We start from the raw sequence: 26,478 nt of genomic DNA on the forward strand, positions 1-26,478 counted from the left end.
TCCCTGGCCCGCCCACACAGGATCAGCTAGGCGTACACCCTCCGTACCTCTGGTCCCCCCAACCTCCCGTCCAGGCCCGCACCTCTCCTTCGATCCTCCCCGCGGCCGGGCCCCCTCCTCCGTGCCTTGCTCTTGCCCTCATCCTCCAGGTAGCGGAGAACCCGTTCCTGCTCCTCCCCAGAGCGGTTCATGAAGTCATTCCAGACCTAGAAGAGAGGCGCGCTGGACCCAGGCGTCCTCAGCCCCGGGTTCTCCATATGGCCAATGCACACAGAGGGCCACAAAGTGTGCGGAAATACCCCTTGTAGACACGTTTGCCGGCTACAGGGTACCCGCAGACCGCTCCTCCGGCAGGGATTGGTATGGACCAAATGTGCCCTCGGTGGAGTCCTTCATTCCCAATGAGGGGCAGATGAATCGGGAATGCCGGAAACTTCTGGGGTACGTGGGAGTTCTGGCTTTGTCTGGGGATCCCCAGGGAAACAGAGAGGGTGGGCATAGAGGAACCAGAGGGGCATGGGTGCAGATGGGTGCTCCTGACCGAGGGACCAGCATAGGCCGCGTGCGGCAGCGGAAGCGAGAACAGAGAGGAGGCCCGCGTGGCCGGAGCAGAGGGAGGCAGTGACCAGGGCACGGGGGCCCCACCTCCACGTAGGTCTCATTGCTGCAGGCCTCTGCGAAGATGCCGGGTGCTGCGGGGGGGGCCAGGTCCCCATCGTCCAGACCAGCTGTGCCCCCGTCTGTCTCCAGCAGCGTTAGGAGGTACTGGGCTAGATGGAAACAGATGGTCTCTGGGCTGGGGGGTGGCATTTGGGGCCCCCCAGTCTCCTTAGAAACCCAAGGACCATGTTTCCTCCCCTGGCTTCTGTAGGTATGTAGGGCCTTTACGCTCTGGCTCACACTGGTCTCCCCACCCCCGTGCTCCACCCGGCTTTCCCAGAAGGCGCAGAAACCATCTAGCCTCCACCTCCAGAACTCCTCCTTCTCCCGGGCTCGTTGAACTCCTATATACATCTTTCAAAACCTGAGCTCCAACGCCCAGAGCTCCGTATAGCCCACTGCCAGCATTGCCAGTGCAGGGTCAGACTCAGGGTAAAAGCACCAGGTGATACCGACAGACACACAGTTCTCATCTGGGCCCCAGGAACCCCCCCAGGAGGTGCCCCCAGCCCCCCGCTCACTGTTCTCTAGACGCTGAAGGCTCTTCCGCCCCTTGGCCTTGGGCACGAGGTCTGAGTTCCGCACGGCCTGGTTGATGAAGTGTTGCTTCCGCTTGGATGCTGACAGCCTCTTCACCTGGGAGCCAGCTAGAGCGGGCAGGCAGCCCGGAAGGGGCCTGTGGGCCGGGGTTGGGGTGGGGAGGCAGGCCTCAGGGCCAACACAGGCCAGGACCCCCACCATGGCCACTGCCGCTTGGTTTCCCTCAGCAACGGGAGCCCTAGACCCTTAAAATTGCCGTTTGTTTCACGGTCACATCACCCAGGAGGCCCGTACAGTCGTGATGGCAGATTAGTAAACCGGGGCTCGGAGAGGAGCAGACACTGGCCTGCATTCACACCTTGGGTGGGTGGCCAAGAAAAGTTCCCAGGCTTCCGGATCTTACCGCAAGCTAGTGGGACCCAGAGTCTCCAGGTTTGAACACTGCCCTCCTCTTGGAGTTTCTCAAGAGGCCTTATTATTATTTTTTTTTTTGAGACTTTTTAAAAGTTTATTTATTTAAGCAATCTCTGTACCCAATGTGGGGCTCCCAGCCGGGCACCCCATCAAAAGACTTGATTTAATGGAGCAACCCCCATGTCAGCAGCAGAGACACCGAGAAACATCCCCCGAAAGCTGAAGGTGACGGCCAAGTCTATCTGCCTTCTGTCCCTGGAGTCCCCCCGAAATGTGCCCCCCTTGGAACTAATCTGCTGTCCTCCAAGCAAATGCATTAATGTGTAGATGAATTAGCCGCATGGCCAGGCGTCCCACTGGGGACCCACAGGCCAGCTGCAGACACGACACGGGGCCGGGACGGAGTGCTGGATGGAAACATCCTGGCAGGTTCCGGGCTTCCAGGTCAGCCCCTGACGACCCCCAGACCACAGGGGGGATGGTCCCCACTGGGCCACAAAACCCTCACACTGCAGGGGCAATGGTGGATCCTGACCCTCAGAGGGTCTGGGCGCCAGGATGGCCCCTCCCGTGTCCTAACTCCCTCTCCCTCCGTCTGCTCCAGCCACAGGGTCTCCTCACCGCCCCTCCAGCAATGCCACACGCCGTCCCACCCGCTGGCCTGTACCCCCTGCCCGGTGCACGCTCCCCCTGCGTCTGAATGGCTCACTCCTTTGAACATCTCCTTTGGTTCTGTTCTAACCTGTCAGGGAGACCACGGCTCCTTTATGTAATATGTCACTGCTTTGTTTTCCTGACCACCGTAGACTGCCAGCCTCGTCCACCGAAGTCCCCACGCAGACACTCACCCACCAAGCCTGGCACCCAGCAGGTGGTCCGAAAACCGACTGCCGCATCGGTTCTCAAAAAAATCCCACAATTCCAAGACTGAGTAGGACTCCGAGTCCAAAATGCCCCCCAAACTTTCTGGTACCCAAAGTTCCCAGGACACAAATTAAAACCAGAAGTGTGGCCTCTTCCTTCCAAGCCACCAGTAGGCTCTAAAAAACCGTGAAACTCCAGGACTGTGGCAGAGACCTTGTAGGGGTTAGGAATGAAGCGAGTGCTCCGTGGGGTCTATACATATGTAAAGCGTCCCCAGCCTTAAGCATCTGTCCTCTGTAGAATGGCCATTACATGTTGATCAAAAAGCAAACAGGCTGATGAGACTCAGCACGGCATGAGGTCACAGTGGAGCAGGTAAGCAGCACGGGCTCCCCGGGTAACAGTTTCTGGCAAAATCCATGCTGCTGTCTGACGAATAAACTCACACACGCACTAGTACCCATCAACAGGAGCACACGGCAGAGGTACGGTTCGGGTCCTGGAATCTCAGCCCCGAGTTCAAATCCTAGCTAGGATGCTTCACGGTGGAACCGGGAGCCTCAGCTCACTCTCTGCCAAGTTAGGACAAGAATGGCCTCTGTGTGGGGCGCCTGGGTGGCTCAGTTGGTTAAGCGTCTGACTCTTGATCTCAGCTCAGGCCCTGATCTCTGGGTTATGAGTTCAAGCCCTGTGTTGGGGCTTACATTAAAAAAAAAAAGAAAAAAACAAAAACAAAAAAAACGGCCTCTGTGAGTCTGAAAGGGGACAGTCAGGGCCACAAGGGGCCAGGGCAGACATCAACCCAGCTGCAACTTGCTTGGTTTCCTCCTGTCATGGGGAGCTCACCCCCTCTGCCACACTGCTGTGAATACTCATTTTCACCATCACTATCATGCAGGAGGCTGGTGATACTATGTTGAGGCCCATTAAATTAGCAACTGAGACACAAAGTCATTATCTTAAGATCCCACAGTCGCGAGGAAGGCGGCCGGCCGGCACGGGGAGAGGTAAATCAAGTCAGCACAGAGCCAGTGACTGTGAGGCTGGATCCAAACTGAGGGCTGCCCCCCTGAGGCCCACCCCAAGCCCCAGTTCACCGTAGCTCTCCCCGGGCTCCAATGCCTATGTCTCCACCTTGGCAGCTGGACAGCATCCAGAAAGGCAGCCTGGTGGGGCTGATAACAGAGTCCGCATCCGGCGCGGGGGGTGGTTATCAGGAGATGTCAGAGCAGGGCTGAGTCCTCAGGACCTGGGGCTCGGGGAAATGGGGCTTCCCCATCACCTCTTGAGAGTGGCAGAGCCAGGATTTGAACCCGGTCGGAACAGCAACACCCCCTTGAACGATTCAGCCTCCTGCTTCCCTCTGGGCCCCTCAGACCACCCCCCACACCTGGTTGAGACCCAACGGGGCCCTCCCTTGCTCCACCACCATGCATGGCTCCCCAGAACCCTGAGCGCAAGGCCCAGCTCCATCTTGACCTGGCACCGGAAGCCCTGCCCTGCCCTGCACCGGGACCACAGGGGCCTGCGTCCGGCCCCATAGGCTTCTGGAGGGCTCGCCACCCTCTCGTGGGCCTCCTGCGCTGAGCCGAGCACTGGAAATCGAGTCCCACCACCAACTCAAGCTTGCTGACCTCAACCAAATTCCAGCAGGAGGCAAGAAATGTGTGGTCTCCAGGGCCAACGACCGGGCCTGGTCCCCACTCGAGGAAGAGAGGACAGCAGAAGCGGGCAGGACAGAGATGGCAACCCACGAGTGCCCAGCAAATCGGGTCTGTAACGAAGGCTGACGGGAGAGGGACGTGTGGCAGCACAAAGGTTGTGTAAAACACACCCACACATCAAAAATCAGTGCCTCACCCCATCCTCTGCTGCCTTCACCGTGCCCCAAAGCCCCCAGGAACAGTCTACCTCAGGGCCTTTGCTCAGCCTTCTGCCGGAAGTACCTTTCTTGGCACAGTCTGCCGTTGGCTCAAATGCCACCTCCTGGGAGAAACCGCCGTGCTCCTGGACAGCCCGACCAGCCCCATTACCCCGCCTCACCTGTTGCTGCCCAGAACCAGCTGGTCTACTCCTCCATTTACTATTCAACCCTCCTTTCCCGAACTACACGCTTGCAGACGGGATGGGGTCAGCCCCGCCCCTGCTGTGGCCCGGGCACCTGCCCACAGAGACCGCTTCACGGATGGGGAAACCGGCAACGCAGACGGGGTGCCTTAGGCTCCCTGGACCTGACAGGCCTCAGGAAATGTCCGTGTCCTCAAGGTGCCTGTCCAGTGAGGGTGGACAGGCCCCAGGTAGAAACAGCTGCTATGTCAGCTTGGGTCTGGGGAGAACAGCCTCCTTTGTCTCCCCCAGTTCTGTTCCCCGCGGGTTCTGAAAGGGGGCCTCTTGCCACCTGCTCTGTTGGGCTCCAGGGTACCTTCTCTGGCACCGGTCCCCCTCCCCCAGGAACAAGCAAGAGAGGAACCTACTTCCTGAAGCAGGAAACCAAGGGGGGAGGGCTCCGAGCGGAGGTGACTCAGGCTGGGGCGGGGCCCCGCGGCCCCCAGCAGCGGCCACACCCCGGGGGACACGGGGTGCCGCGGTGGCACCCACCTGGCAAGTTAATACCCGCTCTGGGTGCTTAAGGCCCCTTCAAAGAAGGGAAGTCCCACGTCTGTGGAGACCCACGTGGCCTCCGGGCAGGTACCGGGCGGAAATCGTAACAGCACAGCGGCAACGAAACAGAATGAGACGCTTGGGACAACACAGAATGCGCGCGTCCTTTTGCGGGGCACCTCTGAGCGCAGGGTCCCTGACACCCCCCACCTCGTCCCAGGCACTGCGAGAAGAGGCCGCTGGTCTATCTCGTTGTACAGATGGAGAAACTGAGGCACAGAAGCTGGAGTGACCGGCACACCGACGGACGACGAGGCAGCCGATTCCTCGCTCCCCGCCCCCCCCCCCCGGACCAGGGGGCGACAGCGCGGTTTTCGGCATAAACACCCCGCTTCCGCGGAAGTGTGCCCGGCCCCTCTGGGGTCCTACCTGCAGCGGCGGCCCCGCCCCCTCCCGCTCCAGCTGACCCGGTGTTGAAGCACCCCCCCCCCCCCGTTAAGTACTCAGACACGAACAAAGAGCCCTGTGTCCTCGGGGGGTGGGGGCTGGAAAACCCCATGGGGCGCGCACAGGACTGGCTGTGGGGTGCAGACCCCGCGTGGGGGGACAGCGGCTCGTGCGTTAGCTCCCGCAACACCAAAACGGACTCGGGGGACGCGGCGCGCAGCGACACCACCTCGCCACCTCACCCGAGCGGGCGGCCAGGCGCACGACACCCCCAAAGCGAGACAATACGCGGGCGCGGGGCTGAGGGGGCACTTCTGGGCCCCGGGGGCACGCCAACGCACGAACCGGGTGCCTCCCCCCGCCCAGCAGACGCGCGGGCCGGTCGGGGGTGGGATCCCCCTGGGGGGCGACAAAGCCCCCTCCTCCCACCCCCACCACCGTCCGGGGCACCCCCAAGGAAAAGGGGCGGGGCGGGCCTGGGGCTGCAGCCGGACCCGAGGGGAGAGGGGAGAGGGGGGAGGGGGGAGAGGGGAGGGGCCCCGGAGTCCTGGAGGGCGTGCCCCGCCCGCCCCGCCGCGCTCACAGCGTCCGCCGCCCGCCGGGGGCGCTTCCCACCGCCGCCGCCTCCGAGCCGCCCTCCGGGTTCTCCAGCGCGACCATGGCTCGGACGCTGCTGCCGCCGCCGCCGCCCGGCAGGGCCTTCTCGGGCCGAGCAGGAAGTGACGGGCGCCCAGAGGCGGGCCGGGGCGGGGCCTGGAGGCTGGACGCGCGGGGCGGGGACCGAGGCCGCAGGGCCAGCCAGATCCCGGGGCACAGACGGGGAGACCGAGGCGGCGGGTAGCGAGATCCCCGCCCCCGAAGCCTGGAGGCCGGTGGGCGGGGCACCCAGCCTCCAGGGGCTGGTCGGGGAAACCGAGGCCTGGGGAGCTAGGAGAGAGGGGGGGCATCCATTTCAGAGGCAGGAGACAGATGAAATGACCCAAGCCGCGCCCCCACCCCGGCCCCCAGCCCCGAGTCCACCAGACTCTCCCAGTCCTGTTTCAGTGCGGCCCCTGGAGCCCTGACTCCTTTACTCATCTCTGAAAATAGACGTTAAAAGGGGGGGGGGGGGGGCGCCTAGGTGGCTCAGTCGATTAAGCTCTGACTTGGGCTTGGGCGGTCAGTGGGTTCGAGCCCTGTTGGGACTCTGTGCTGACAGCTCCGAGCCTGGAGCTGCTTCAGATTCTGTATCTTTCTCTCTCTCTGCTCCTCCCCCACTCACACTCTGTCTCCCTCTCAAAATAAATAAGCATAATAATTAAAAAAAATTTTTAATAAAACAATTTTTTTTTTTTTTTACATAGGGCAACATCAGTTCCCACCCCCTTTCACCCCTGAGGATTTGTTCATTTAACCAATGTCCACTGTGAGCAGGCCCAGTGATGGGCTCTGGGGTGTGGCAGTGGCCAGGACAGACCCTTTCCCCTGGGAGTGGGGCAGGAAAGAGGAGTTCTCTGAGAGAGAGGGACTGGCAGGCTGCAAAGTGAGAAGAGTGTGTCAGGCAGAGAGGACAGCCAGTGCAAAGGCCCTGAGGTATCCAGAGTGACCAGAGCAGGGTGATGAGTGAGCATGAGGGGGAAGGAGGCACAGGGCCGAGGGTGGACCCGTGAGCCCTGCGGTCCTGTGATGGCGGGTCTGGCAACGGGGAGCTGTGGGAGGGTTGGGAGCAGAGAATCGAACCTGTGGAATCTGGCTGGAATACACCCTTCAGTCTACAAGAAAAGTGGAAACCAGGACCACGTGAAGAGACGCCACAGGGAGACAGCGGCCGCAGACAGCCTGTTGGAAATTGTGCCGGAGAATGACCGGATCACTTTAACAAACACACAGGGTACGGAGGAGGGGCTGCTAAAAGAGTCCCCAAAGCGCGTACTATATGGCATCATACGGATAAATGTGAAAAGAGCCAAATGAATCAAAGGTGATATAACTCCAGAGAGAAGGCGCCTGGGTGGGGGGGGGGAGCGGCCAGCAGGGGGTCCTGGGGGGGTTGGTTCCCGCTGGTTCTGGGGGGCGGGGATTGGTTCCTGCTCCTGCCCCCGAGAACTAACTGCCCAATAAATGTGCTAGTTCTAGAGCATGCGACCGGGCCTCCCCCCCATCCTGGGGTCGCCTCTCTGGGGAACCTGGGTTGGTACCCTCCTGACACCCGCCTGGACCCTCGGCCGCCCCAGGAGCTGCCGCTGCCCTCCCCACAGCCCCCAGCTCAAAGAAGTTTCTCTTCCTTTTCTGATTGTTTAAGCCGTTGTCCAGAATCGAATCGTCCTCAAGATGGAAAGCGGGTGGACAGAAAAAGTATCTGGGGTACGTGGGGTACACGTGTCCTTGCAAACTGCCCTCCACCTGGTTCCTACCCCCAGCGGCACAGGTGCCCACGCCCCCAGTGCGAGCGTCCAATAGGGGCAGCCAGTCAGGCAGGGGGCCACACCCCCATCCACAGCCAAGGAGTCCCCGCAGGCTGCGTACTTCAAGAACAGGTATCTTCCAGGGGCGCCCGGTGGCTCAGTTGGTTAGCGTCTGGTTCTGGCTCAGGCCATGATCTTGTGCCCACCTTGGGCTCTGCGCTGACAGCTCAGAGCCTGGAGCCTGCTTCGGATTCTCTGTCTCCCTCTCTGTGTGTCCCACCCCCCCCCCCCCGCTTGTGCTCTGTCCCTCTGTCTCTCTCTCTCAAAAGTAATGAACGTTAAAAAAATATATATGAAAAAGAACGGGTGTCTTCTAACTGCCAGTTCCCCGGCGGACCTGCCCTGCTCTGAGCCTTCCATGGCTCTCCAGTGCCCCTGATGGGGGCTGGCCTCCCTGCCAGCCAGGGCCCACCCACCCGGAGCCCCAGCCACGCGGAAGGCTAACAGGGCGCCTTCTCTGGTCTCTGTTTTGTCCCTGCCGCTTGCCTGTCCTCTGAGTCTCAACCCCCTGCTTAGGCCCGCCCTCTAGGGTCCACAGCAGCCTCCACACAGCCTCCCCCCTCCCCTCTCCCCTGGTCCCGCGAGCCCCACCTGCAGCCTGTCCCCTCCGGGGCTCCGGGGCCAGACTATGCACGGAGAGCGAAAGGGGGAGAAGGTGGCTGTGCACGTGAGTGGAGGGCGCACGGGCAGGTGAAGGAGTGGCCAGCGGCTGCGGGAGAGGCGGGGGGCGGGGACGGGGGGGGGGGCGCGCAGGGTATAAAGTGGCCGCGGCTGCGTCGGCAGCAGAGAAGCCGCCCTGCCCGGCGGAGTCGCCCTCCGGGTCTGGTGGCCTGCAGCCGAGACCCTTCCCAGGCTCCGCGGGCAGGCAGCCTGTCCCCAGCAGGCAGCGAGGACGAAGGTCGCCGCCTGGGCGCAATCCGGCGGGCGGCCAGGGGGAAGAGGGCGGCGAAGCCATGCGCGCCGCGGCCACGTCCGCGCCCAACGCGTCCTGGTGGGCGCCGGCCAACGCGACGGTCTGCCCGGGCTGTGGCGCCGACGCCTCGGACGGCCGGGCCCCCGTGCCGCGGCCGGTGGACGCCTGGCTTGTGCCGGTTTCCTTCGTGGCGCTGATGCTGCTCGGGCTGGCAGGGAACTCGCTTGTCATTTTCGTCATTTGCCGCCACAGGCAGATGCGGACGGTGACCAACTTTTACATAGGTGAGCGCCCGGGCACCTGCCGGCCACTCCGGGGGTCCCCAGATTGGCCCCAGGGGCCTCCTAGCGCGCTGCGCTCTCCCAGACGGCACCCCCCCCCCCCCCCCCCCCCCCCCCGCCCCCGCCCCCGCCCCGTGCAGGGAGCAGGTCCCGTCCCTACTGTCCCTGACTCTTGGGCTAGAGCTCGAGAACTCTGGAGTCTGGACAGTGCCTGGTGGAGCGCTTGGCCTGGCCCTGAGGAAGGTGTCTGGTTAAAACGTGGTTCTTGTGACACGGTGTCCTATGAATGCAAGTAGGGAGAGGGGCTGCTAGGCCCGCGGGGATCCCGGTTTGCGACCCCTGCGCCAATGAAAGGCTCGGTTTACACATTTGTATGATGGGCCGACCGACGTGGCTCAGGTGAGTGCTCCTTTTCCTTCTATTCTGTGGTGGCTGCTGGGCAGCGCCACTGTCTCCAGCTTGCAGACCGGGAGGCAGACTCAGAGCCGACGGGGGCGTGCGCGGCTCTCCCAGCTGCGACGGGAGGGCGCAACCCCGGCTCTTCCGGTCCGCACAGGGGTGCGCCCCGGCTCTCCCCAGCCCCGACGGGGACGCAACCCCGGCTCTCCCGGCCCGGACAGGGGGTGCGCCCGGCTCTCCCAGCCTCCACGGGAGCGCAACCCCCGGCTCTGCCAGCCTCGACGGGGGCGCGCCCCGGCTCTCCAGACCGGACGGGGGCGCGCCCCGGCTCTCCAGTCCGGACGGGGACGCGCAGGGCGCAAACGGCCTGTCGCTCAAATGGCCACGAAACCCGTACTGAGGGGATGTTTGACGTCTACGAATGGGGGACTGGAGGGCGCCCCAATTTCTCTGCCGAAGGACGCCGGGGGATCTTCCAGGCGGTCTTGCGGGTTACTCGGGTTACTCGGAGAAAGGCAAGGAAAGGGTGGGGGCTGGGCCGGGCTGTTGGGTGGCTGAGGCCCCCGCGTGTTCCCTCCTGCAGCCAACTTGGCGGCCACGGACGTGACCTTCCTGTTGTGCTGCGTGCCCTTCACGGCCCTGCTCTACCCGCTGCCCGCCTGGGTGCTGGGCGACTTCATGTGCAAGTTCGTCAACTACATGCAGCAGGTGCGCGGGCTGGGGAAGGGGCCCGCGGAGCCCAGGGGCGGGGCCGAGGAGGAGGTGGAGCCTGGGCCTGGGGACAGGAAAGGGGACCGCGTAAAAGGCAGAGATACAGTTAGGGACCGGGGTTGCGGAGGTGGGCCGGCGCCTTCTCGCGCGCCTGTCCCGCCTTCCTAGGATGGCTGTGCCTCTGCCCATCTCAGCGGACCCCCAGCGGCCCGGTCAAACCCGCACTGGGATCCCCCTCTCTGCCCCTGGAGGCCCTCCCGCGACATGTCCCGTTTGTGCCCGGGTGTTTGGACCTGTGGGGGCACCCGCGAGGTGGGCGCAGACGGGGCAGGCCCCACACCGCACACGGGACGAAACGCCCGCTCTCGCCCCCTCCCCCAGGTCTCGGTGCAGGCCACGTGCGCCACCCTGACGGCCATGAGCGTGGACCGCTGGTACGTGACCGTGTTCCCACTGCGCGCCCTGCGCCGCCGCACACCCCGCCTGGCTCTGGCGGTCAGCCTCGGCATCTGGGTGGGTGAGTGCAGCGCGAGCGCCGCACGGGGCGAGGCGGGGGGGTGGGGGAGACGACAAGCCTTCGTGCCCTGGGCGCCCCCACCCCCACCCCCCCGCCCCGCCAACCGCCCCTCACTGGGCTCCGGCCGTGCGTACATCTGGGAAATGGGCCCTCCCTCCGAAGAGCCGCCGAAGGCGCGGACCCCGGACGACGCGCGCCTACGAGGCGCGCCCAGTGACGCTGCCCCAGGGGGCCCCTGAGGGTAGGGGTCCTGGCCTCCTGGCGTCCCTCGTCCCCGGGGCAGGGTCTTCACCCTGTCGTGTGGCGCAGGCTCGGCCACCGTGTCCGCGCCGGTGCTCGCCCTGCACCGCCTCTCGCCCGGGCCCCGCACCTACTGCAGCGAGGTCTTCCCCAGCCGGGCCCTGGAGCGCGCCTTCGCGCTCTACAACCTGTTGGCGCTCTACCTGCTGCCGCTGGTCGCCACCTGTGCCTGCTACGGGGCCATGCTGCGCCACCTGGGCCGCACCGCCGTGAGCCCCGCGGCCGCCGACGGCGCCCTGCAGGTGAGCGGCCGCCGGCTGGCTGGCTGGGTGGAGGCACGGTGTGGCGGACGCGCGTCTGGAGGAACCGGGGGTGGGGGGGGGGGGGGGGGGGCAGCGAAGTGGGCGGGGGGACCTGCCAGGTTCAAGAAGGGTAGCTCTGGGGGCTCCCGGCCGGCTCAGCGAGTAGAGCAGGCGCTTTTGCTCAGGGGGTCGCGAGTTCAGGCCCCACGCTGGGCCCCGGAGCTTACTTGAAGAGTGAGCGACCACGGAGGGGGGCTCTGCGGGGTGGCCCCGGCCAGCCCGCAGCCTTTCCTCACCACCCCTCCACCCCGCAGGGCCGGCTGCTGGCAGAGCGGGCCGGCGCCGTGCGGGCCAAGGTCTCGCGGCTGGTGGCCGCGGTGGTCCTGCTCTTCGCCGCCTGCTGGGGCCCCATCCAGCTGTTCCTGGTGCTGCAGGCGCTGGGCCCGGCGGGCGCCTGGCACCCGCGCAGCTACACCGCCTACGCGCTCAAGATCTGGGCGCACTGCATGTCCTACGGCAACTCGGCGCTGAACCCGCTGCTCTACGCGTTCCTGGGCTCCCACTTCCGGCAGGCCTTCCGCCGGGTCTGCCCCTGCGCCCCGCGGCGGCCCCGCCAGCCCCGGGGTTCCGGGCTGCCCGCCCCCGCCGCCCCCCCGACGGAGCTGCGCCGCCTGGCCGGCCCCCCGGCCACCGCCGGGCCCCCGAAGCCCGGGAGAGTGCGGGTGTCCTGAGGGAGCGTCCTGCTCCAGTCCGGGCGGATTCTGCGGGGAGAGAGCTGGGCCCCTGTGGGACAGGTGCCGCGTTTGAACAGCAGCCGCTCGTACGTGCTTATTAAGATCTCGGTTTCTGTGCAAGATAATCATAGTGAAAACCTGGGGGCCCCCCCCCACCCGTGTCCCCTCGGTACGAATTTGCTGTGATGTCTGCTCCCACTGATATCCTAATTACTTCTGTATTTCCTGAAATTGAAGACACTTTGATACTGGCACTCTCTGGAACGTTCCCCCAAAGCACCGACGGACGTCTTTCGCACACTGCCTTGCGATCGTAACGTTATAAGCTTCGTCCCGTTTTCAGAAATACGGACATGTGAACAGCGTGCGATTTTTAAAGTGCTGAAGTCAAGTAGTGTTACTGCTACCCGGTGAGTGTCCAGCGTCCCGGCTGGGGAAAGGGCGGGTGTCACGGAGTGCACAGGTGCTCCCTGGAGCACGCGCACAGAGCCGCTCGCCGGACGCTCGGACGGACAGCTCCTAGAGAAAGCGCCCCACAGCGGAGGGAGACAGAAGAGCCGCCGATTCTCACTCCCGGGTCGGCCGAGTAACCGGGCTCGGCTGGGCTGGACCGGCGCACCTGGCGGCCGGACCTGGAAGGCCCCAGAAGGCCTTCCTGGCAGGCCTAGTGGCGGAGCAGTGGCGGGGCCCCCCCCCCCGCCCGTGTGGGTGTTGGGCGTCCTCCCCGCATGGCCGCATGGTGCTCCCGGAAAGTCAGGCTCATCCTTTGGCGCAGGTTCCAGGAAGAGCCTGGAGGCCCCGGCTCAGAAGCCCCACACCGCTGTTTGCACCCGGATTGCTGCCAGCCGTCAGAGCCCCGCCCCGCCCAGATGTCGCCTGGGTGGGGCTGCCTGCGCAGGATTAGTTCAGCCTTCCCCCAACAGCCCAGCCGGCTGAGGCTTAGTCACTCCCGCAGGACCCCCGCCCATCTCTGGGAGGGCTCCAGGGCTCCCAACTTATCTGGAAACAGCACGGCCCTGCAAGTAATCCAAATTGGCAGCGATGTTAATGTGAGACCAAGAGGCCAAAACACAGGGCCGTTTCGACATTGGCCTGAAGCTGGCTTGTTTTTGTCTTCAACACCAGCCTCCAGACCGGGCAGGACAAGAGGGTGGAATTGTCCCCTTTGCCCACAGGCCCTGCCGCCCCCGCCCACTCCCTGCCCTCCAAAGTCACCCTCTCTCTGCAGCTGCTTGAACTGCTGCCATCCCTCTGGCCTCTGGGCCTTTGCACATGCAGGTCTGGCTGTCGTGCCAGCTGTGCCTCACTCATCCATCAAATCTCAGTTCAGCTGGCTCCTCCTCCTCCTCCTCCTCCGGGAAGCCTTCCTGGAGCTCTCTGCGCCCAGCGCTGCCCCCATCACGGTTCTGATGTCCCTGTGTTGTACCTGCTGGCTGCCTGTCTCACGCGGTCCCCCACGTATCCCCAGCGCCCAGCACATGGTCGGGCTGATTAGACATTTGCGGGATGAATGACCAAGTGTGTTGTGGGGGTTAAGAGAGAAAGTGTGTGCAGAGGGAGTGGCACAGTTTCTGCAGGAAAACCGGTTTTTTAAAAAAAAAAAAAGAAGGTGAAGGGGGCTCTGGGGTATTCATGTCAGAGAAATAAAAGCTCCGGGACAGAAAACCCACACACTTAGCTCACCTGCGGCAGCCGACACGCGGTAACTCGGGCGTCCACGACACGCGTGTGGGCGAGCACACTCGCCCACCCACACCATGGGACACAACTCAGCAGCAGACAGTTGTGGGCGCGGGGCAGACACGCGGCCCCTCGGACGCATCTCCCAGAATCACGCGGGGAAAATCAGGCAACCCCCAAGGTTACACGACACGTGTGGTTCTAACAGCACCTGGAGGAGAGAGCGTTATGGGGATGGAGAAGAGACCGGTGGTTGCCGGGGTGAGGGCGGTAGGGCCGGTGAGCGAGATGGGGGGGGGGGCAGCAGGAGGGACCCTCGTGATGGCACAGTCCTGTCCCACAAAACGGGGAAATCCAAAGAAGGTGGGCGGATCGCATCAGCGTCAAAATCCTGGTTGTGATACCGTAGTGCAGTGTTACAAAATGTCACTGTCGGGGGAAGCCTGGCGAAGTTCTGCGTCAGGATTCACGATTATCTCAGGAAAACACACAAAGTTGAAGGGCTGAAAGGGAGGTCTAGGAAGAGGAGTCGTTTGGGGGCCCATTTAGCTGGACCTCGTTTTCGGAGCCCCTCCCGTGTGCCAGGCTCTGCGCTGGGGGTCGGGCCACGGCAGTGAGGAGGGGCTTCCTGTACACAGTCCCTGCCTGGTCTTGGACGGAAGGGGCAGACTACCTGGAGAGATGCAGAGTTAGAGCAGCAGAAAGGGTCATGAGAAAGACATGTGTGCCCCTCGTGGGTCACTGGGAGCCTGACCTTGGTGGGGGTGAGTCCGGGAAGGCTTCCTGGAGCAGGCAAGTCTGGGAAATGTGAACGCAGCTCGGAGGTGGGGGAAGAGCACAACAGATGGGGAGCACAGACAGTGTAAAGGCCCTGGGGCAGGAAACATCTGGTGAGAAAGAGCTAGAAGGCCTGCGGGGCCAGAGGAGAGTGCAGTGGGAAGATTGCCAGCTGCAGGAATAGCCAGATCTTTCCTGAGGGTGATGGGAACCATGGAGGCTCCTAAGCAGAGAGGGACACGGTCCAAGGTAGGTGGAGACTTTTCCAGTTTATTATATCATTACTACCACGGGTCTTGCCTTTCGAGCTGCCAGGACCAGGCATATGCCAGCACAGCCCATCCGAGAGAGCGGGTGGGATGGGCCCCAGGGTCACCTGATGGGGATAAACCCTGGGGGTCTGGGGTAGGGCAAGGGGCTAATTTCAATTTCCGATAAACAATGAAAAACTTTTTAGTATAAGTAGGTCCTGTGCAAAACTTAGGATACACTTAAAATTTAACCGCGAATCCGGTATTTGTTTGGCAATTCTACCGTAGAACATTCAGAAGGAGCCACAGGGGAGAAAATACCTCCGCGGGCCTCAGTTTCCCCGTCTGACCCGGGAAAGTCGTTTTCAGGGGACACGGCGCCACCTGGCGGCCTCAGGCGCCGGCCCCGCCCCTGACTGCAGTCCCGTCGGTGCCCGGCAGGTGGGGCGCGCACCCCACCGAGGTTCCCGGCTCGACCCCCCACAAAGGAGCCGCCAGCACTAAGGGGCGGTCGCTCATGCGAACCCCATACCAGACCCCGGCCGAGCGTCTCCCCGATGCGGAATGGGTCAAGCGAGCCGCATCATGAACTTCCTGGGTCGCAGGCACTTTCGTCTCCTGGGTCTTGTCCATGAGAAAATATTAAACGTGATATTTTACTGTTTTTATAAAACCTAATATAATTTAGGATGGATTCATTAATATACATCCGTCATTGGTACATTTGCTTTTTCTCTTATTTTAAAAGTTGTTAAAATCGCATTTTCGTGGACCCCGGCTTGCAGGGCCAGGGCAACCCGGGAGCCAGGTGCAAGTGACGGAAAACAGGGTTGAGTCGTTTCCACGGGGCCCAGCACCCCTGTCCGGGCTTGTTTGTTTTGGAAATCAAGACGGCGAATTGTTCCCCTCCACCTCTGTATAGACAGACGCCAAAAATCCTGTGGGATGAGGGAGGGAACACACGAATTCATTCATTCAACCAACATTTATTGAGCAACTACTATGTGCCAGGCACAGCCTCAGGCCTGGAAACCCTGCTTCAAGCAAGGAAGAGTGGGTCAAATGAATACCGGAAGTGAATACCGGACGTTTCAAAAACAGAAGCACCTGGATGAAGACAAAACAGGGTGACATGATGGGGTCATGCCTGACCCTGAGAGGTCAGGGAGGGACCCTCTGAGGAGCAGAGGCTCCAGTGTGAAGCAGGAGAGGGCACGGGCCATGGGGTGACCTAGAAAGGGGACGCCACACAGAAGGACTGGCCAGTGCAAAGGCCCAGATGTGGGAACATGTTTGAGGAGGAAAAACATGGGGAGGTGGACTGTTTGGGATCTGGGTGAATTTTTTTTAAAACTATTTTTTCAATCTTTTTTGTACATTTATTTTTGAGAGACAGAGAGAGACAGAGCATGAGCGGGGCAGGGGCAGAGAGAGAGGGAGACACAGAATCCGAAGCAGGCTCCAGGCTCTAAGCTGTCAGCACAGAGCCCGACGTGGGGCTCGAACTCACAAAGGCGAGACCATGACCGGAGCCAAAGTTGATGTTTCACCAACTGAGCCACCCAGGCGCCCTCCACCGCCTTTCTTTTTTGATCTGGGTGAATTTTTAAGAGGGTGCTTCCCCCACCCTCCCCCACCCCTGAGTGGGGAGCTGGCTACTTTTTCCCCCGGGGGGGGGGTGTCCCAAACCCGCAGGGGCCTTGCAACATGGTCTGGACAGGAAACCTTATCGGACTTGGGTCTCTGTACCCATTTCCCAGCTTGCAAAACAGAGACCAAAGAAGGGTCAGCACCAACTGGAAATCACATAGCAGGACCAGGAGGACCGAGGTGGAACCAGGGCCTGCTGCCCACTCCCAGTGGAGCCAGCAAGTCTGCGAATCAATTCCCAGCTCCCTCCCTGGGCTAAAAATAGGATGGCCTCACTGGAGGCAGCTGGGAATCCTGCAGCCCCTCACCCTCTAGGACTGGGCACCTCTGGGGAAGTCGCTATGTATGGACAACTTTCCCCAGGGAAATGGGGGAAGGGCAGCACCCCCCCCCCCCGCCCTTGAGAGTACCCCGCCGTGCCCCTCCTTTTGAGCAGAAGGAAATGGAACCCTCAAAACGAGTATACAAGGAATGAATTAACGTGGACTCATTTGGGGGTGCCTGGGTGGCTCAGCCTTCGAACGTCCGGACTCTCGATTTTGGCTCAAGTTGTGGTCCTACATGATGCGGAGGCCATGGGATCCAGCCCTGCGTTGGGCTCCCCACTGAGCGTGGAGCCTGCTTAAGATTCTCGTTCTCTCTCTCTGCCCCTCTGTGTACACGTGCGCTCCCTCTCTAAAAAAAAAAGTATAAAAAACAAACAAAACATGGGCTCCTTTTACAGGGGAAGACGGAGGCAGAGAGGCTCACGAATCTAACCTGGGTGGGGCAGGGAGTGCCTTCTGATGTCCTTGGCTCTATGATGGGGAACAGGCTTTCCTGCACTTGGGAGAAGTGGCTCCTGGTGGGGGGGGGGGGTGCCTGGACCCTTATGGCGGCTTTCCTCCCCAGCTCACCTGGGTCTCTCCAAACTTCCCCTCTTTGGGCAGATGTCTCTGCCCCTCCCACTGGAGGGGGGTGTGGATGAGCAGGCAGCTGGGACGGGGTGTTTAATAGCCTAAAGGTGGAGGCCTCTCACCACCTGCTGCCATTAGGCTACAGGAGGCCCTGGGGCTCGAGGGCTGGGTTCCTGAAAGCCGCGTGCAGGACTCCAGCCCTGGGGTGGGGGCAGCCTCCAGGCACTCATCCCCTGGGCTTGGGAATCCCACCCCCCACCCCCACCTGAAGCAGGAAACCTGCACTTTGCACTGGAGGCTTGATGTCCTGAAAAGATGTCAGAATCGTGAGCCTTAGGCTACATGAAACCAACACTGAAAACCAGGGGCCCAAGCTCCACCCGGTAGGACCGTGGACAAGTGGCCCCCAGGCCAACTGCCCACCCGTGCTCCCACTTGGTTCACATCTGGGCTGCAGCCGGGCCCCTGCAATTAGTCCCAAGGGTGGCCCCTGGACCTCAGACCTCCCAGCAGAGCCCACATCCACATCCCCACCTTCGAGGTGCCCTACTCTGTGCCTCGGCGTCGCTCTCTTTGAAATGGGGACATTAAGAGTCTCTCCTACACAGAGATGTGAACATGCATAGAGCACATGGCGGGCAAGGGGAGGCTCAGAATATGAAAATTATTATCAAGTTATTATTACCAAGGAGATTATCTTGTCTCTCCTAGAGGGTGACTGACAGTCGGGGGCAGGGGTCGTCACGATTTCACAAGGAGTCTTCTCGAGGACCAGCACGCACTCCCCCACCCCCACGCTTGTGTCCAAGCAGCGCTGCCCCCCCCCCCCCGCCCCCGGCGGCAGCTTTCCCTCTCCTAGGCCTCTCCCCACCCTGCAGCACCCCCGACGAGGGTCCTGGCCTCCTCCCTTAGCCCCCGGCCTGCTCTCATTTCTCTTCCTTGTAGCTCCAGTCATCACCGGGTCTTTAATCCCCATTTTACAGATGTGGCAACAGAGGCTCTGTTGGGGGTGGGGTGGGGGGGGAGGGGCGAAGTCTCTAGCGCCAGGTCGCTGGGCTGTGGGACAGGAGTGAAACTCCGAGCCCGGAAGGGCAGGCCCGTCCTAGATGCCGGGAGAGCTGGTGAAGGGGTCCCCGACCCGGCTCAGGTCCCTCCAGCCCGCCCTGACGGAGCTCTAAAGCCCCCCCCTCCCCCTCGGATGCTCCCAGTCCCTCCCGCGCCCTCGGCGTCCTGTGCGCTCGGAGCCGCGGCGCGCACTTTGCCCACCGTCCCTAAGCAGGGGGCGGGGCCTCCCGCGAAGCTGTTCCCCTTCCCTTTTATTATTTATTATCATTTAAAGGGGCCGTGACCTGAAAATTTCTGGCCACTCTCTCCCCCTCCCCAACACTCCTGGGCTGGCGGTGCGTCCTCGGACCGAGCGCGGGGGTCGAGGGGGCGTCCGGGAAGGGGGAGGGGGCCTCACGAGACCCCTCCCCGCGTCCCGGGCCGCAGCGCTGAATCACCGGCGAGGTATTTGCATCTGAGAGCGATTTGTCACCCGGTGATTTGTCTGCGGGGCGGTGAGCGCGCCGGCGGGGGGAGGGGAGGGGCGGGGGAGGCCGCGCGCGGGGAGACTCTTACCAATCGGGTCGGATGGGGGTGTAGACGCGGACTCGGCGGGCGGCTCGGTGAGTCGGCGCGCGGCACAAACCCGGCGGCGGCCGGGAGCCAGCAGCGCGCAGCTCGCGGCCCGGGCCGGAGGCCAGGCGCGGCCGGGGCAGGGCCGGACGCCAGGCGCAGGGCATGCGCCCCCCGAGCGGGCCCTGCGCGGTGAGGCGGGGGGGAGGCTGGCCTTTTAAGTTGCGGGTTCCGGTCCCGGGTGGGCGCAGTGCGCCCGGGAAGCCAGTGAGGGGGGTCTCCAAAGTTGGGCAGGCACAAGGGTGGGGGCCCGGGACCGGGAAGGCGACTCCGGTGGGTCCGAGTTGGGGTGGTTTTCTCCGCGACCCCCCACGGAGACCTCACCCCCCCCCCACCACATTGCGCTAGGGCCGTCGGGGGTCTCGAGTGAGCGCCGCCCCCCACCCCCCCGGCGGAAGGAAATGGTCTCTAGGCGCGCGCGGGGGGCTGCGCTCCCGGTTCTTATCTCATTTTTTTTTTCTCCCCGGAATCGGGTGCTTTATTGCCGACTCCCGAGCGGAGTGGGAACGCCGGGTGGGGAGGGCAGTTCCCTAGCGACCCTCGCCAGCTTGGAGGGCTTACTTATAAAGTGTCGGCTCCGGAGCTGAAAGGGACCCCTGGAGGAGGACCCCCCCCCATGCCCGCGCCCGGGCGTGGGTTCGGCCGGGCAGCCAGCGCTCTGGCGGGGATCCCCGGGAAAAGCCCCCCCGCCTCGGTCAGTGCCCCCCAGACACAAAAGCGGGCGCAGGAAGCGCGGGGAGCGCGCGTTTGTCAACTCCAACGTTCGGCGTCCGACCCCAGGCGGCGGATTTGTCAATAATCTTCCGTTTTTAGTCGCCCGGGCCGGAGGGGTTGCCCCCCCCCCCATGCAAATCGGTCGCTTTCCAAGAAGCCTTTGAAATCCGGACTGGGGTTTTTGTCGTCTTATTTCTTCTCTTTCTTCGGTTTTTCTTTTCTCACTTCCTCCGGGCCGCCCCACTCCCGACTCTCCTAGCCCCCTCCCCAGCTTTCTGCCCCACCCCACCCCCTCTTCCTTTCGTGGAGTGAGGGGCCCCTTTCGCCACCCGCGGGCCCCAGCCTTGCACAACTCTTTAAATAACCGTGTTTTGCAAGGCCCCGGCCCAAGCGGGTGACCTCTCTCTCCGGGAGGCATTGGGGGGAGGGTGTGGCCCAGGATCCCTCTGGCCCCCTAGTCAGGTTCCAGCGACCACCCAGCACACCCCCACCCCTGCCTGGTCCTTGCCTGGGAATGCCTCTCCCTTAAGGTTGTCATAAAGTGGGGGGTAGGGGCCGAGGACAAAGGGCTCTTGGGGGAGGGGTCTGGAGGGGGTGGGCGTCGCCAGCTTAGGGTTAATGGCGGCCATGGGGGCCCCAGGCAAGGCCCAGGGGAGCTCTGGGGTTCCCACCTGCCCCCTCCACCAACCCCAACGTGGAGGCCTGCCCTGCTCCCCTCCCCCACTGGGCGACCCGGAAGGGTCATTAAACCCAGCAGGCCTGGGGGGGGGAGCCTGGGGGGGGGAGTGGCTTCCTCTGGTCTCTTCCTTCTGCCCCCCAAAGAGGAGGGGGGTGTTGCCTGGAGCGTTTCCGTAGGGAGGGGGGGCTTGTCTTGAAGTTGTCAAATGTGGGGGAGGGGTAGTGGACCAGACTAGACACTGGGCGTGAAATGTCCCCTCAGCACTTCTTAGGGCTGGTGGGGGGGTGACCACCAGTCCTGGGAGGGGTGGAGAGTGGGGGGCTGGGTGCTACTTTGCTGCCCCTAAGGACACTGTACTGGTCACCCTCTCGCACTGTGGCCTCTGAGAGGGTCTTTGTGCCCTGAGACCCCGTCCCTACTGGCTACCAAGGTCCTTTGGGGACATGACCCTCTCCCATTTCCCACAGGGGTCACCCACCGATCCCCCCCCCCCGCCCTTTCACCTATCCAGATGGAAGCAGCAGGGGGTCTGGGGAGAAAGCAGAGGGCCACTGGGTCCCTGTGGCTCTGCAGGGCCCCTCCCCTGACTGGGTGTGTTGAGGGGGGGTCTATACTGCAAGACTCCCCTGAGTGGCTTCAGGCTCGGATTAGCAGGTCACTATGGGAGTTGGGAAGGTGGCCAGCCTGGGGAATGGGTGTGAGCTAGCTAGCGACCAGGAGCCTCTGCCCTCCGGCCCCTGCTGTGTATGGGTCCCTGTCTGCCCCCCCCGGAGTGGCTTGGGGGTTCATTTGCCGGGTTAGGGGCAGTCTCCTGTCCCCTCCCCCCATCTCCCGTCCCCCTTCCCCATGATGTGCCGTCTGTGTTGTCACTACTGGGCCTGTTGGCTTCTGCCCGGTTTGTTTTACTGGCGGTCTGGGCGGGTGGGGGTGTGGCCTGGGCTTGGGGGTGGGGGGAGCTGGGGTGGGACCTGCGTCCTTCTGTTTGGTGAGGCCTAGCAATGCCAGGTTCCGGGTGTCCCTGCCTGAGACCTTGGCAATTAGGGTCGGTGGTGGTTTGAGGAGACCCCAGGCTGGGGCGCAGCTCCTTGCCTTCTGGGGGCGTTGGCCCCATTTGGGGTCCGAAAGGGCAGGAGGACTCCCCTGCAGAGATCACGTGGGGTGGTGAGGGAGGCTCTGATGTCACTCAGATCCTGGTTCAAATCCCAGCCTTGCCGGGAACGTGCTGTGTGTCCTCCAACAGGGCATCTCCTGGCCTCAGTTTTTCTCATCCGTAACATGGGGACCATCCAGCGCCTCCTTCCCTAACACGACATGGTGCCTGCCGTGTGCCTGCCTTTACCGTCACAAACTTGCTTCGTCCCTGCTTGAGCACAGAGGTGGGCGCTGTCAGGACACCCATCTTGCAGATGGGGAAACTGAGGCCTAGAGAGGTCAAGGCTGAGGAATGGGATGGGAGCGTGAGTGAGGAGGGTGATCGCAGGACCTGTATACAGGAAGCCCTCGGTCTGGGCCAGCCACAGTCTTGGTTGGCCTGAGGGGAGGGGGCTGCACCAGCAGGGGTCCAAGCAGCACCTGGAGCTCGGAACCAGAACCCGGAACCCATCTGGACTCTGGTGCCTGGTAGCTGGCTGTGGCCAATCGGAGGCCGGGAATGCCCCGTCCCCCTGCTGTGTTTATGAAGCAATAATCCAAGGTCTTCCCCAGGAGGTGGGGTCAGGAACCGCATGTTTCTTTGTGGCCCAGACTGGTGGGGGCCACCTTCAGACCCTCAGGAGTTCGGTGCAGGGTGACCCCGCTTCCCAGCCTCCCGGAGGGCAGACAGAGGGGGGGCGGATGGGGAGAGCACCATCTACCACCTCCAGGGAGGCTTCCAGGTCTGCACCCTGATGGGAATGGTTGGGAGAGATTTTCCCAGAGGCCTTTGCGGTCTGACCTCAATCGGGAGGATGTGGCCGAGGAGCCCTGCAGCGTGGTCTGACGGTCTCTCCTGCTGCCCCCAGGTCTCTGCAAACCCGTGAATGAGCCAGACACCAGCCGCCGTTGCCCGGTGCCTGGCGTGAGAAGGAGGCACCGCTGGCATGCCCTCAGCCTGAGCACGGCGGCCCCCGCCCCCACCCCCCGCCACCCTGCACTGTCCCGGCTCCCCTGAGGCCCCCACACTGCAGTGCGGCCAGGCCCCCTCCCCGCAGGGGCCGCCCCTGCCGCCCACGTCTGGTGCCCGGGGCGGCCCGGCCCGCAGGGCCATGAAGCTGCAGGCGGTGATGGAGACACTCCTGCAGCGGCAGCAGCGGGCACGCCAGGAGCTGGAGGCCCGGCAGCCCCCACCGCCCCTGCCGCCCGAGCTGCCTGCCGGCCCCCCGGCCCGGGCCAGGGCTGCCCCGGACGAGGACAGAGAGCCAGAGAAGGCCCGGATGCAGCGGGCCCAGATGGCCGCGCTGGCCGCCATGCGGGCCGCTGCTGCGGGCCTCGGACACCCGCCCAGCCCCGGCGGCTCTGAGGACGGGCCCCCCGGCCTGGAGGACGAGGACACGGCCCGGGAAGGGGCGCCATGCTCACCTGCAGCCCCGGGCCGAGGCCGGGAGGCACCAGGACGTGCCGAAGGTGATGAGCACTTGGAGGACGCGGGCTCCGACGGCGACCTGTGAGTCGGGGGTCCGCGGGCTAGCCGCGAGCAAGCGGTGGGTGAGCGTTCGATGCGTACCAGGCAGCTCTGGGCCCTGGGGACACAGCTGTGCGGGCAGGACCAGACGCTGTCCTGCTGACTGCTGAGATCCGTGCTGTCCCTTAGAACCTTCCGGAGGACGGTGGACACGTACCAACCAGGATAGGAGCCACCGTTCAAATGGCGGGGGCCCTGAGTTTGTAGCTTTATGCCATCTTGATCTAAGGGCACTGACCACGTGTGGCCAGGAGCCCCGTGCCGGGCGAGGCTACAGCAGGTTCAGTGGCCCCGGGGGGAACCTGCACAGAACGGGTGCTGGCTGGCCCGCTGGTGCGTTCCGCCTGGATCGCGCGCAGGCCCCGAGCTGAGTGCTGGCAGGGCCCCGGCGGGACCCTTCTGGGAATACATTGAACGAGCAGAGAAACAGGGTGATTGTGGGTTGTGATGAGGAGTGCCGAGAAGACGAAGGATGGGGGCGGGGAGAGGCGTCTGGGGCTGGGAACAGCATGCCTGGCAGAAGGAACAGCCTGAGCAAAGGCCCTGCGGCAGGAACTGGCTGGGCGATCCTCCAGGCCCGCCAAGGAAGCCTGTGCAGCGAGTGCAGGAGGGGTTAGCAGGTGGGGCTCTGTGCCCGCGGGAAACAAGACAGCGTAGACTATGGCCCACGCCCCTCCCAGCACCTGCAATGGGGCGGCGGCCGCTCTTCTGTGCAGAGAGAGGGAAATCGAGGCTCTGGCGAGGAGCAGACCCTGCCCTGGGGCTGCAGTGAGCTGGCGCCATCTCCCCTGACCTGTGCCCTCTGCCTGCCCCAGGAAGCCAAAGTGGGAGGAGGAGGAGGAGGAGGAGGAGGAGGAGCTGGAGGAAGAGCTGGACGAGGAGGAGGACGAGGAGGAGGAGGACGAGGAGGAGGACGAGGACGAGGAGGCGGAGTACGAGGACGAGGAGGGGCTGGGGCCCCCGGGCTCTTCCGGCCTGGGTCCCGCGGCTCTCATCCCCCGCAGGGCCCCGCCGTCCCAGGCTTTCCGGGGTGACGGTGGGCCCCGGGTGCTGGGCAGCCAGGAGCGCCCAGGGGCCGGCCTGGCCCACGCTGGAGGGGCCGCCCACGTGGCGCCCCAGCTGCAGCCGCCGGACCACGGGGACTGGACGTACGAGGAGCAGTTCAAGCAGGTGGGCTGCGCGTCGTGACGGGGGGCCTCGGGGCGGGCGGCACCCAGCTGCACGCTGGGAGCCCTGCGGAAGGCCAGGCCGAGATGGGGGCCCGTGGGTGGGACCGGCCGGCCGTGGAATGCGCGGATGTGGGGGAGGGAGCAAAGCCAGGAGAGAGAAGCGTGGGGGCTGCTCGGGCACGGAGTGTGTACCAGGAGGACCCGCAGAGAGACAGCAAGGAAAGGGGCCCAGGCAGAGGCCACGCGACCCGACCGGGCTTGGCCTGGGTTGTGCGTTCGGGGTGAGGCCCAGCGGGTGGACGTGTGGGCAGAGAGGTGGGGGCTGGGGCATACGGGCCGGAGGCCTTGCCGGTCAGCGTGGAGTCTGGCGTGTCGAGGCCACAGCCGTTGGTTGAGCCGGGGGTGGCCACGTCGCTGTGGACTGCAGAGCGGCTCCCTGGGGCTACAGAGGGGCGGGGAGGAAGCAGGGCCGTCCTGGTGCCTTCCCTGCGGGCGGCCGGGGCAGAGGAAGTGGCCGGGCGGGGGACCCTTTGAAGTTGGGCCGAGCTGGGCTGGGCAGATGGAAACCAGATGGCGTCCGGCCGGGCTCACATTCCAGTCCTTGGCCAGCTGGGCCCTGCCCCGACCTCCAGGAGTGGCCGGCGGGGGACCTGGCGTTCCCCGGCCCAGGGCCTGAGCCTCGGAGGGCTCCACTGGACAGGCCAGCGTGTGAGAGCTGGGAGGTGGCTACGAGTGGCCTCCCAGAATTGGCTGTGGGCCCCTCTTGGCGGAGCTCTGGAGGAATGGACCAGGAACTGGCCTCCGGGGACAAGGGCATGGGCTCCAGCCTCTCTTGGGGAAGAGCGGTGTGCATCCTGCAGTCCTCCGAGACCTGCCTCAGGCAGAGACAGGACCCGTAAAGTAGAGGACCTGAGCTCGGACACGTGCTGAGGGGGACAGGCCAGGAGCTATGAGGGGGGGAGGGGTGTAGAGGGGGGACGGTGCCCCCCACACCCCCTTCCTGCTGGAGGCTCCACCCCTGCGTGTGGACGCAAGCCTGCTCCCTGCCTCAGTGTCTCTCCCCTTCAGAAGGAGACACCAGCGGGCTGGGTTCCTGCCTGTCCCATTTTGCAGATGGGAAAACTGAGCCACAGTGTTGCTCTTAACGTCTTCTGGGTCCAAAATAACACAAATGGGCACAGTGTGGGCAAGTTATATTTATTTGTTCACGGAATATTTACAGAGAGCTCCAGGCTCGGGGGCTGGAGAGCTGGATAGATGCACCCAGCATTATAGGGTCATGGCCAGGCCCAAAGGGAGACTCAAGGCCACACAGTCCTTGTGAGGTCAGAGTTTGACAGGACCCCTAACCTCCCACCCCTGCTCAGTGGCCTCGGCCCCTGGGGCTCAACACTGACTGGAGGCAGGTCACAGGCTCAGACCCCAAAGCCCCCGGGCGTGTCAGGAACAAAGGGCCACGGTAGCCACCCGCACTTGTCTGGAACATGATGGTGATATTTCAGGGATGCCCAGGGGTGGGGAAACCGAAGCCAGAGGGGGTCAGGGAACCCCAAGCCACGTGCATGTGGTCAGTGTCAGGGTCATACTGAGCCCCTACAGACAGAGCCCCCGTGCTGTGGTGTGGAGGTCCGTATACCAGGAAACACTGAAACTGCTGAGGCGGTCGGGGGGGGGACACGTGGGGGGCCAGGTGGGAGAAGCCTCTCGGACTGTGCTGTGAGGGTCAGGTGCACGCACACCGAGGGATGGTGCACCTGGCGGGGAAGACGGCTTGGGCAAAGGCTCTGAGGCGGGACCCAGACTGGCTCGTGTGTGGAGGCCAGATGCTGCCAGGCTGGGCCCCCCAGGAGACGGAATCAGGTCCCCGGGCAATGGGGCTGCGGGAGGTGCGGGCCGGGGGGAGGGGAGGGCCTCTCTGCAGCATGGGGACTCGTTCCCGCCCAGCCGCGGCAGGTCCAGCTGGCCAAGCACCTGTGTCGCCGGTGTCGGCACTGTCCTGGGCCATGTTGACTCTGGCGCCTGCCCCACAGCCTTCCTGGCACGTGGCAGCCGGGCCGGCCGGCCGCCCACTTGGCACTGTCTCTGCCTCTTCCTCCCCAGTCTTGGCAGGGCCTGGGCCGACTTCCCCTACGAACCCTCGATAGCCGTGAAGTTCCGGGTGGCTGCAGGTCCCGGGGCGGCCAGGGCGGGGAGGGACCCGGAGCAGCAGGCTCGTGGCCACGGAGCCTTCCCTTGAATCACTGGGGCCTCCCCGCTGTA

General features: G+C 63.8%; 3 protein-coding genes and 1 long non-coding RNA gene across 11 annotated transcripts in view; 2 read left to right on the forward strand and 2 right to left on the reverse strand.

Annotated features, from left to right (window-relative positions):
- Positions 1–25: 25 nt before the first annotated feature.
- R3HDM4 (R3H domain containing 4) lies at positions 26–6,241 on the reverse strand. The gene is made up of 4 exons (XM_040461568.1): positions 6,110–6,241; positions 1,182–1,336; positions 646–770; positions 26–206 (listed from the first exon to the last, which is right to left on the reverse strand). Exons 1-4 carry the CDS (start codon positions 6,184–6,186, stop codon positions 27–29), a joined length of 537 nt encoding a protein of 178 aa, XP_040317502.1. The 5' UTR covers positions 6,187–6,241; the 3' UTR covers position 26.
- Positions 6,242–8,670: 2,429 nt separating this feature from the next.
- Positions 8,671–12,473, forward strand: KISS1R (KISS1 receptor). The gene is made up of 5 exons (XM_040461910.1): positions 8,671–9,167; positions 10,147–10,271; positions 10,656–10,791; positions 11,101–11,333; positions 11,648–12,473. Exons 1-5 carry the CDS (start codon positions 8,924–8,926, stop codon positions 12,062–12,064), a joined length of 1,155 nt encoding a protein of 384 aa, XP_040317844.1. The 5' UTR covers positions 8,671–8,923; the 3' UTR covers positions 12,065–12,473.
- On the reverse strand, positions 10,232–19,054 carry LOC121021502 (uncharacterized). Of its 3 annotated transcripts, XR_005786560.1 has the most exons (5): positions 18,942–19,054; positions 15,308–15,713; positions 13,283–13,958; positions 12,282–13,083; positions 10,232–10,338 (listed from the first exon to the last, which is right to left on the reverse strand). It is a non-coding gene; the product is annotated as an uncharacterized LOC121021502 (long non-coding RNA). The 3 variants fall into 3 exon arrangements; XR_005786559.1 differs by having other exon boundaries at positions 13,283–15,713; XR_005786562.1 differs by having other exon boundaries at positions 12,282–12,448; positions 13,283–15,713; positions 18,942–19,053.
- ARID3A (AT-rich interaction domain 3A) overlaps positions 18,670–26,478 on the forward strand; it is a 32,206-nt gene continuing 24,397 nt past the window's right edge. Inside the window, exons 1-4 of one of the 6 annotated variants that reach the window (XM_040461905.1) lie at positions 18,670–18,830; positions 21,632–21,767; positions 22,392–23,032; positions 23,866–24,220. In XM_040461905.1, the coding sequence (XP_040317839.1) occupies positions 22,635–23,032; positions 23,866–24,220 (753 nt within the window). In that variant the 5' untranslated portion in view covers positions 18,670–18,830; positions 21,632–21,767; positions 22,392–22,634. Of the gene's footprint in view, positions 18,831–18,901; positions 18,989–19,042; positions 19,131–21,631; positions 21,768–21,946; positions 22,266–22,391; positions 23,033–23,865; positions 24,221–26,478 lie in introns of those variants that run through there. The other 5 variants (XM_040461906.1, XM_040461908.1, XM_040461909.1 and 2 more) reach the window with 5 other exon arrangements.

This window comes from Herpailurus yagouaroundi, unplaced genomic scaffold (genome assembly GCF_014898765.1).
Source record: "Herpailurus yagouaroundi ecotype Mexico unplaced genomic scaffold, PumYag 295, whole genome shotgun sequence".
Lineage (NCBI taxonomy): Eukaryota > Metazoa > Chordata > Mammalia > Carnivora > Felidae > Herpailurus > Herpailurus yagouaroundi.

Coding starts and splice junctions, on each gene's coding strand:
- R3HDM4 (XM_040461568.1), bottom strand. CDS start 6,186: ATGGTCGCGCTGGAGAACCCGGAGGGCGGCTCGGAGGCGGCGGCGGTG. Junction 1,337..6,109: donor CCCGGCGGGCGGCGGACGCT/GTGAGCGCGGCG, acceptor CCCGGCCCACAG/GCCCCTTCCGGGCTGCCTGC. Junction 207..645: donor GCAATGAGACCTACGTGGAG/GTGGGGCCCCCG, acceptor CCTCTCTTCTAG/GTCTGGAATGACTTCATGAA.
- KISS1R (XM_040461910.1), top strand. CDS start 8,924: ATGCGCGCCGCGGCCACGTCCGCGCCCAACGCGTCCTGGTGGGCGCCG. Junction 9,168..10,146: donor GGTGACCAACTTTTACATAG/GTGAGCGCCCGG, acceptor TCCCTCCTGCAG/CCAACTTGGCGGCCACGGAC. Junction 10,792..11,100: donor CAGCCTCGGCATCTGGGTGG/GTGAGTGCAGCG, acceptor CGTGTGGCGCAG/GCTCGGCCACCGTGTCCGCG.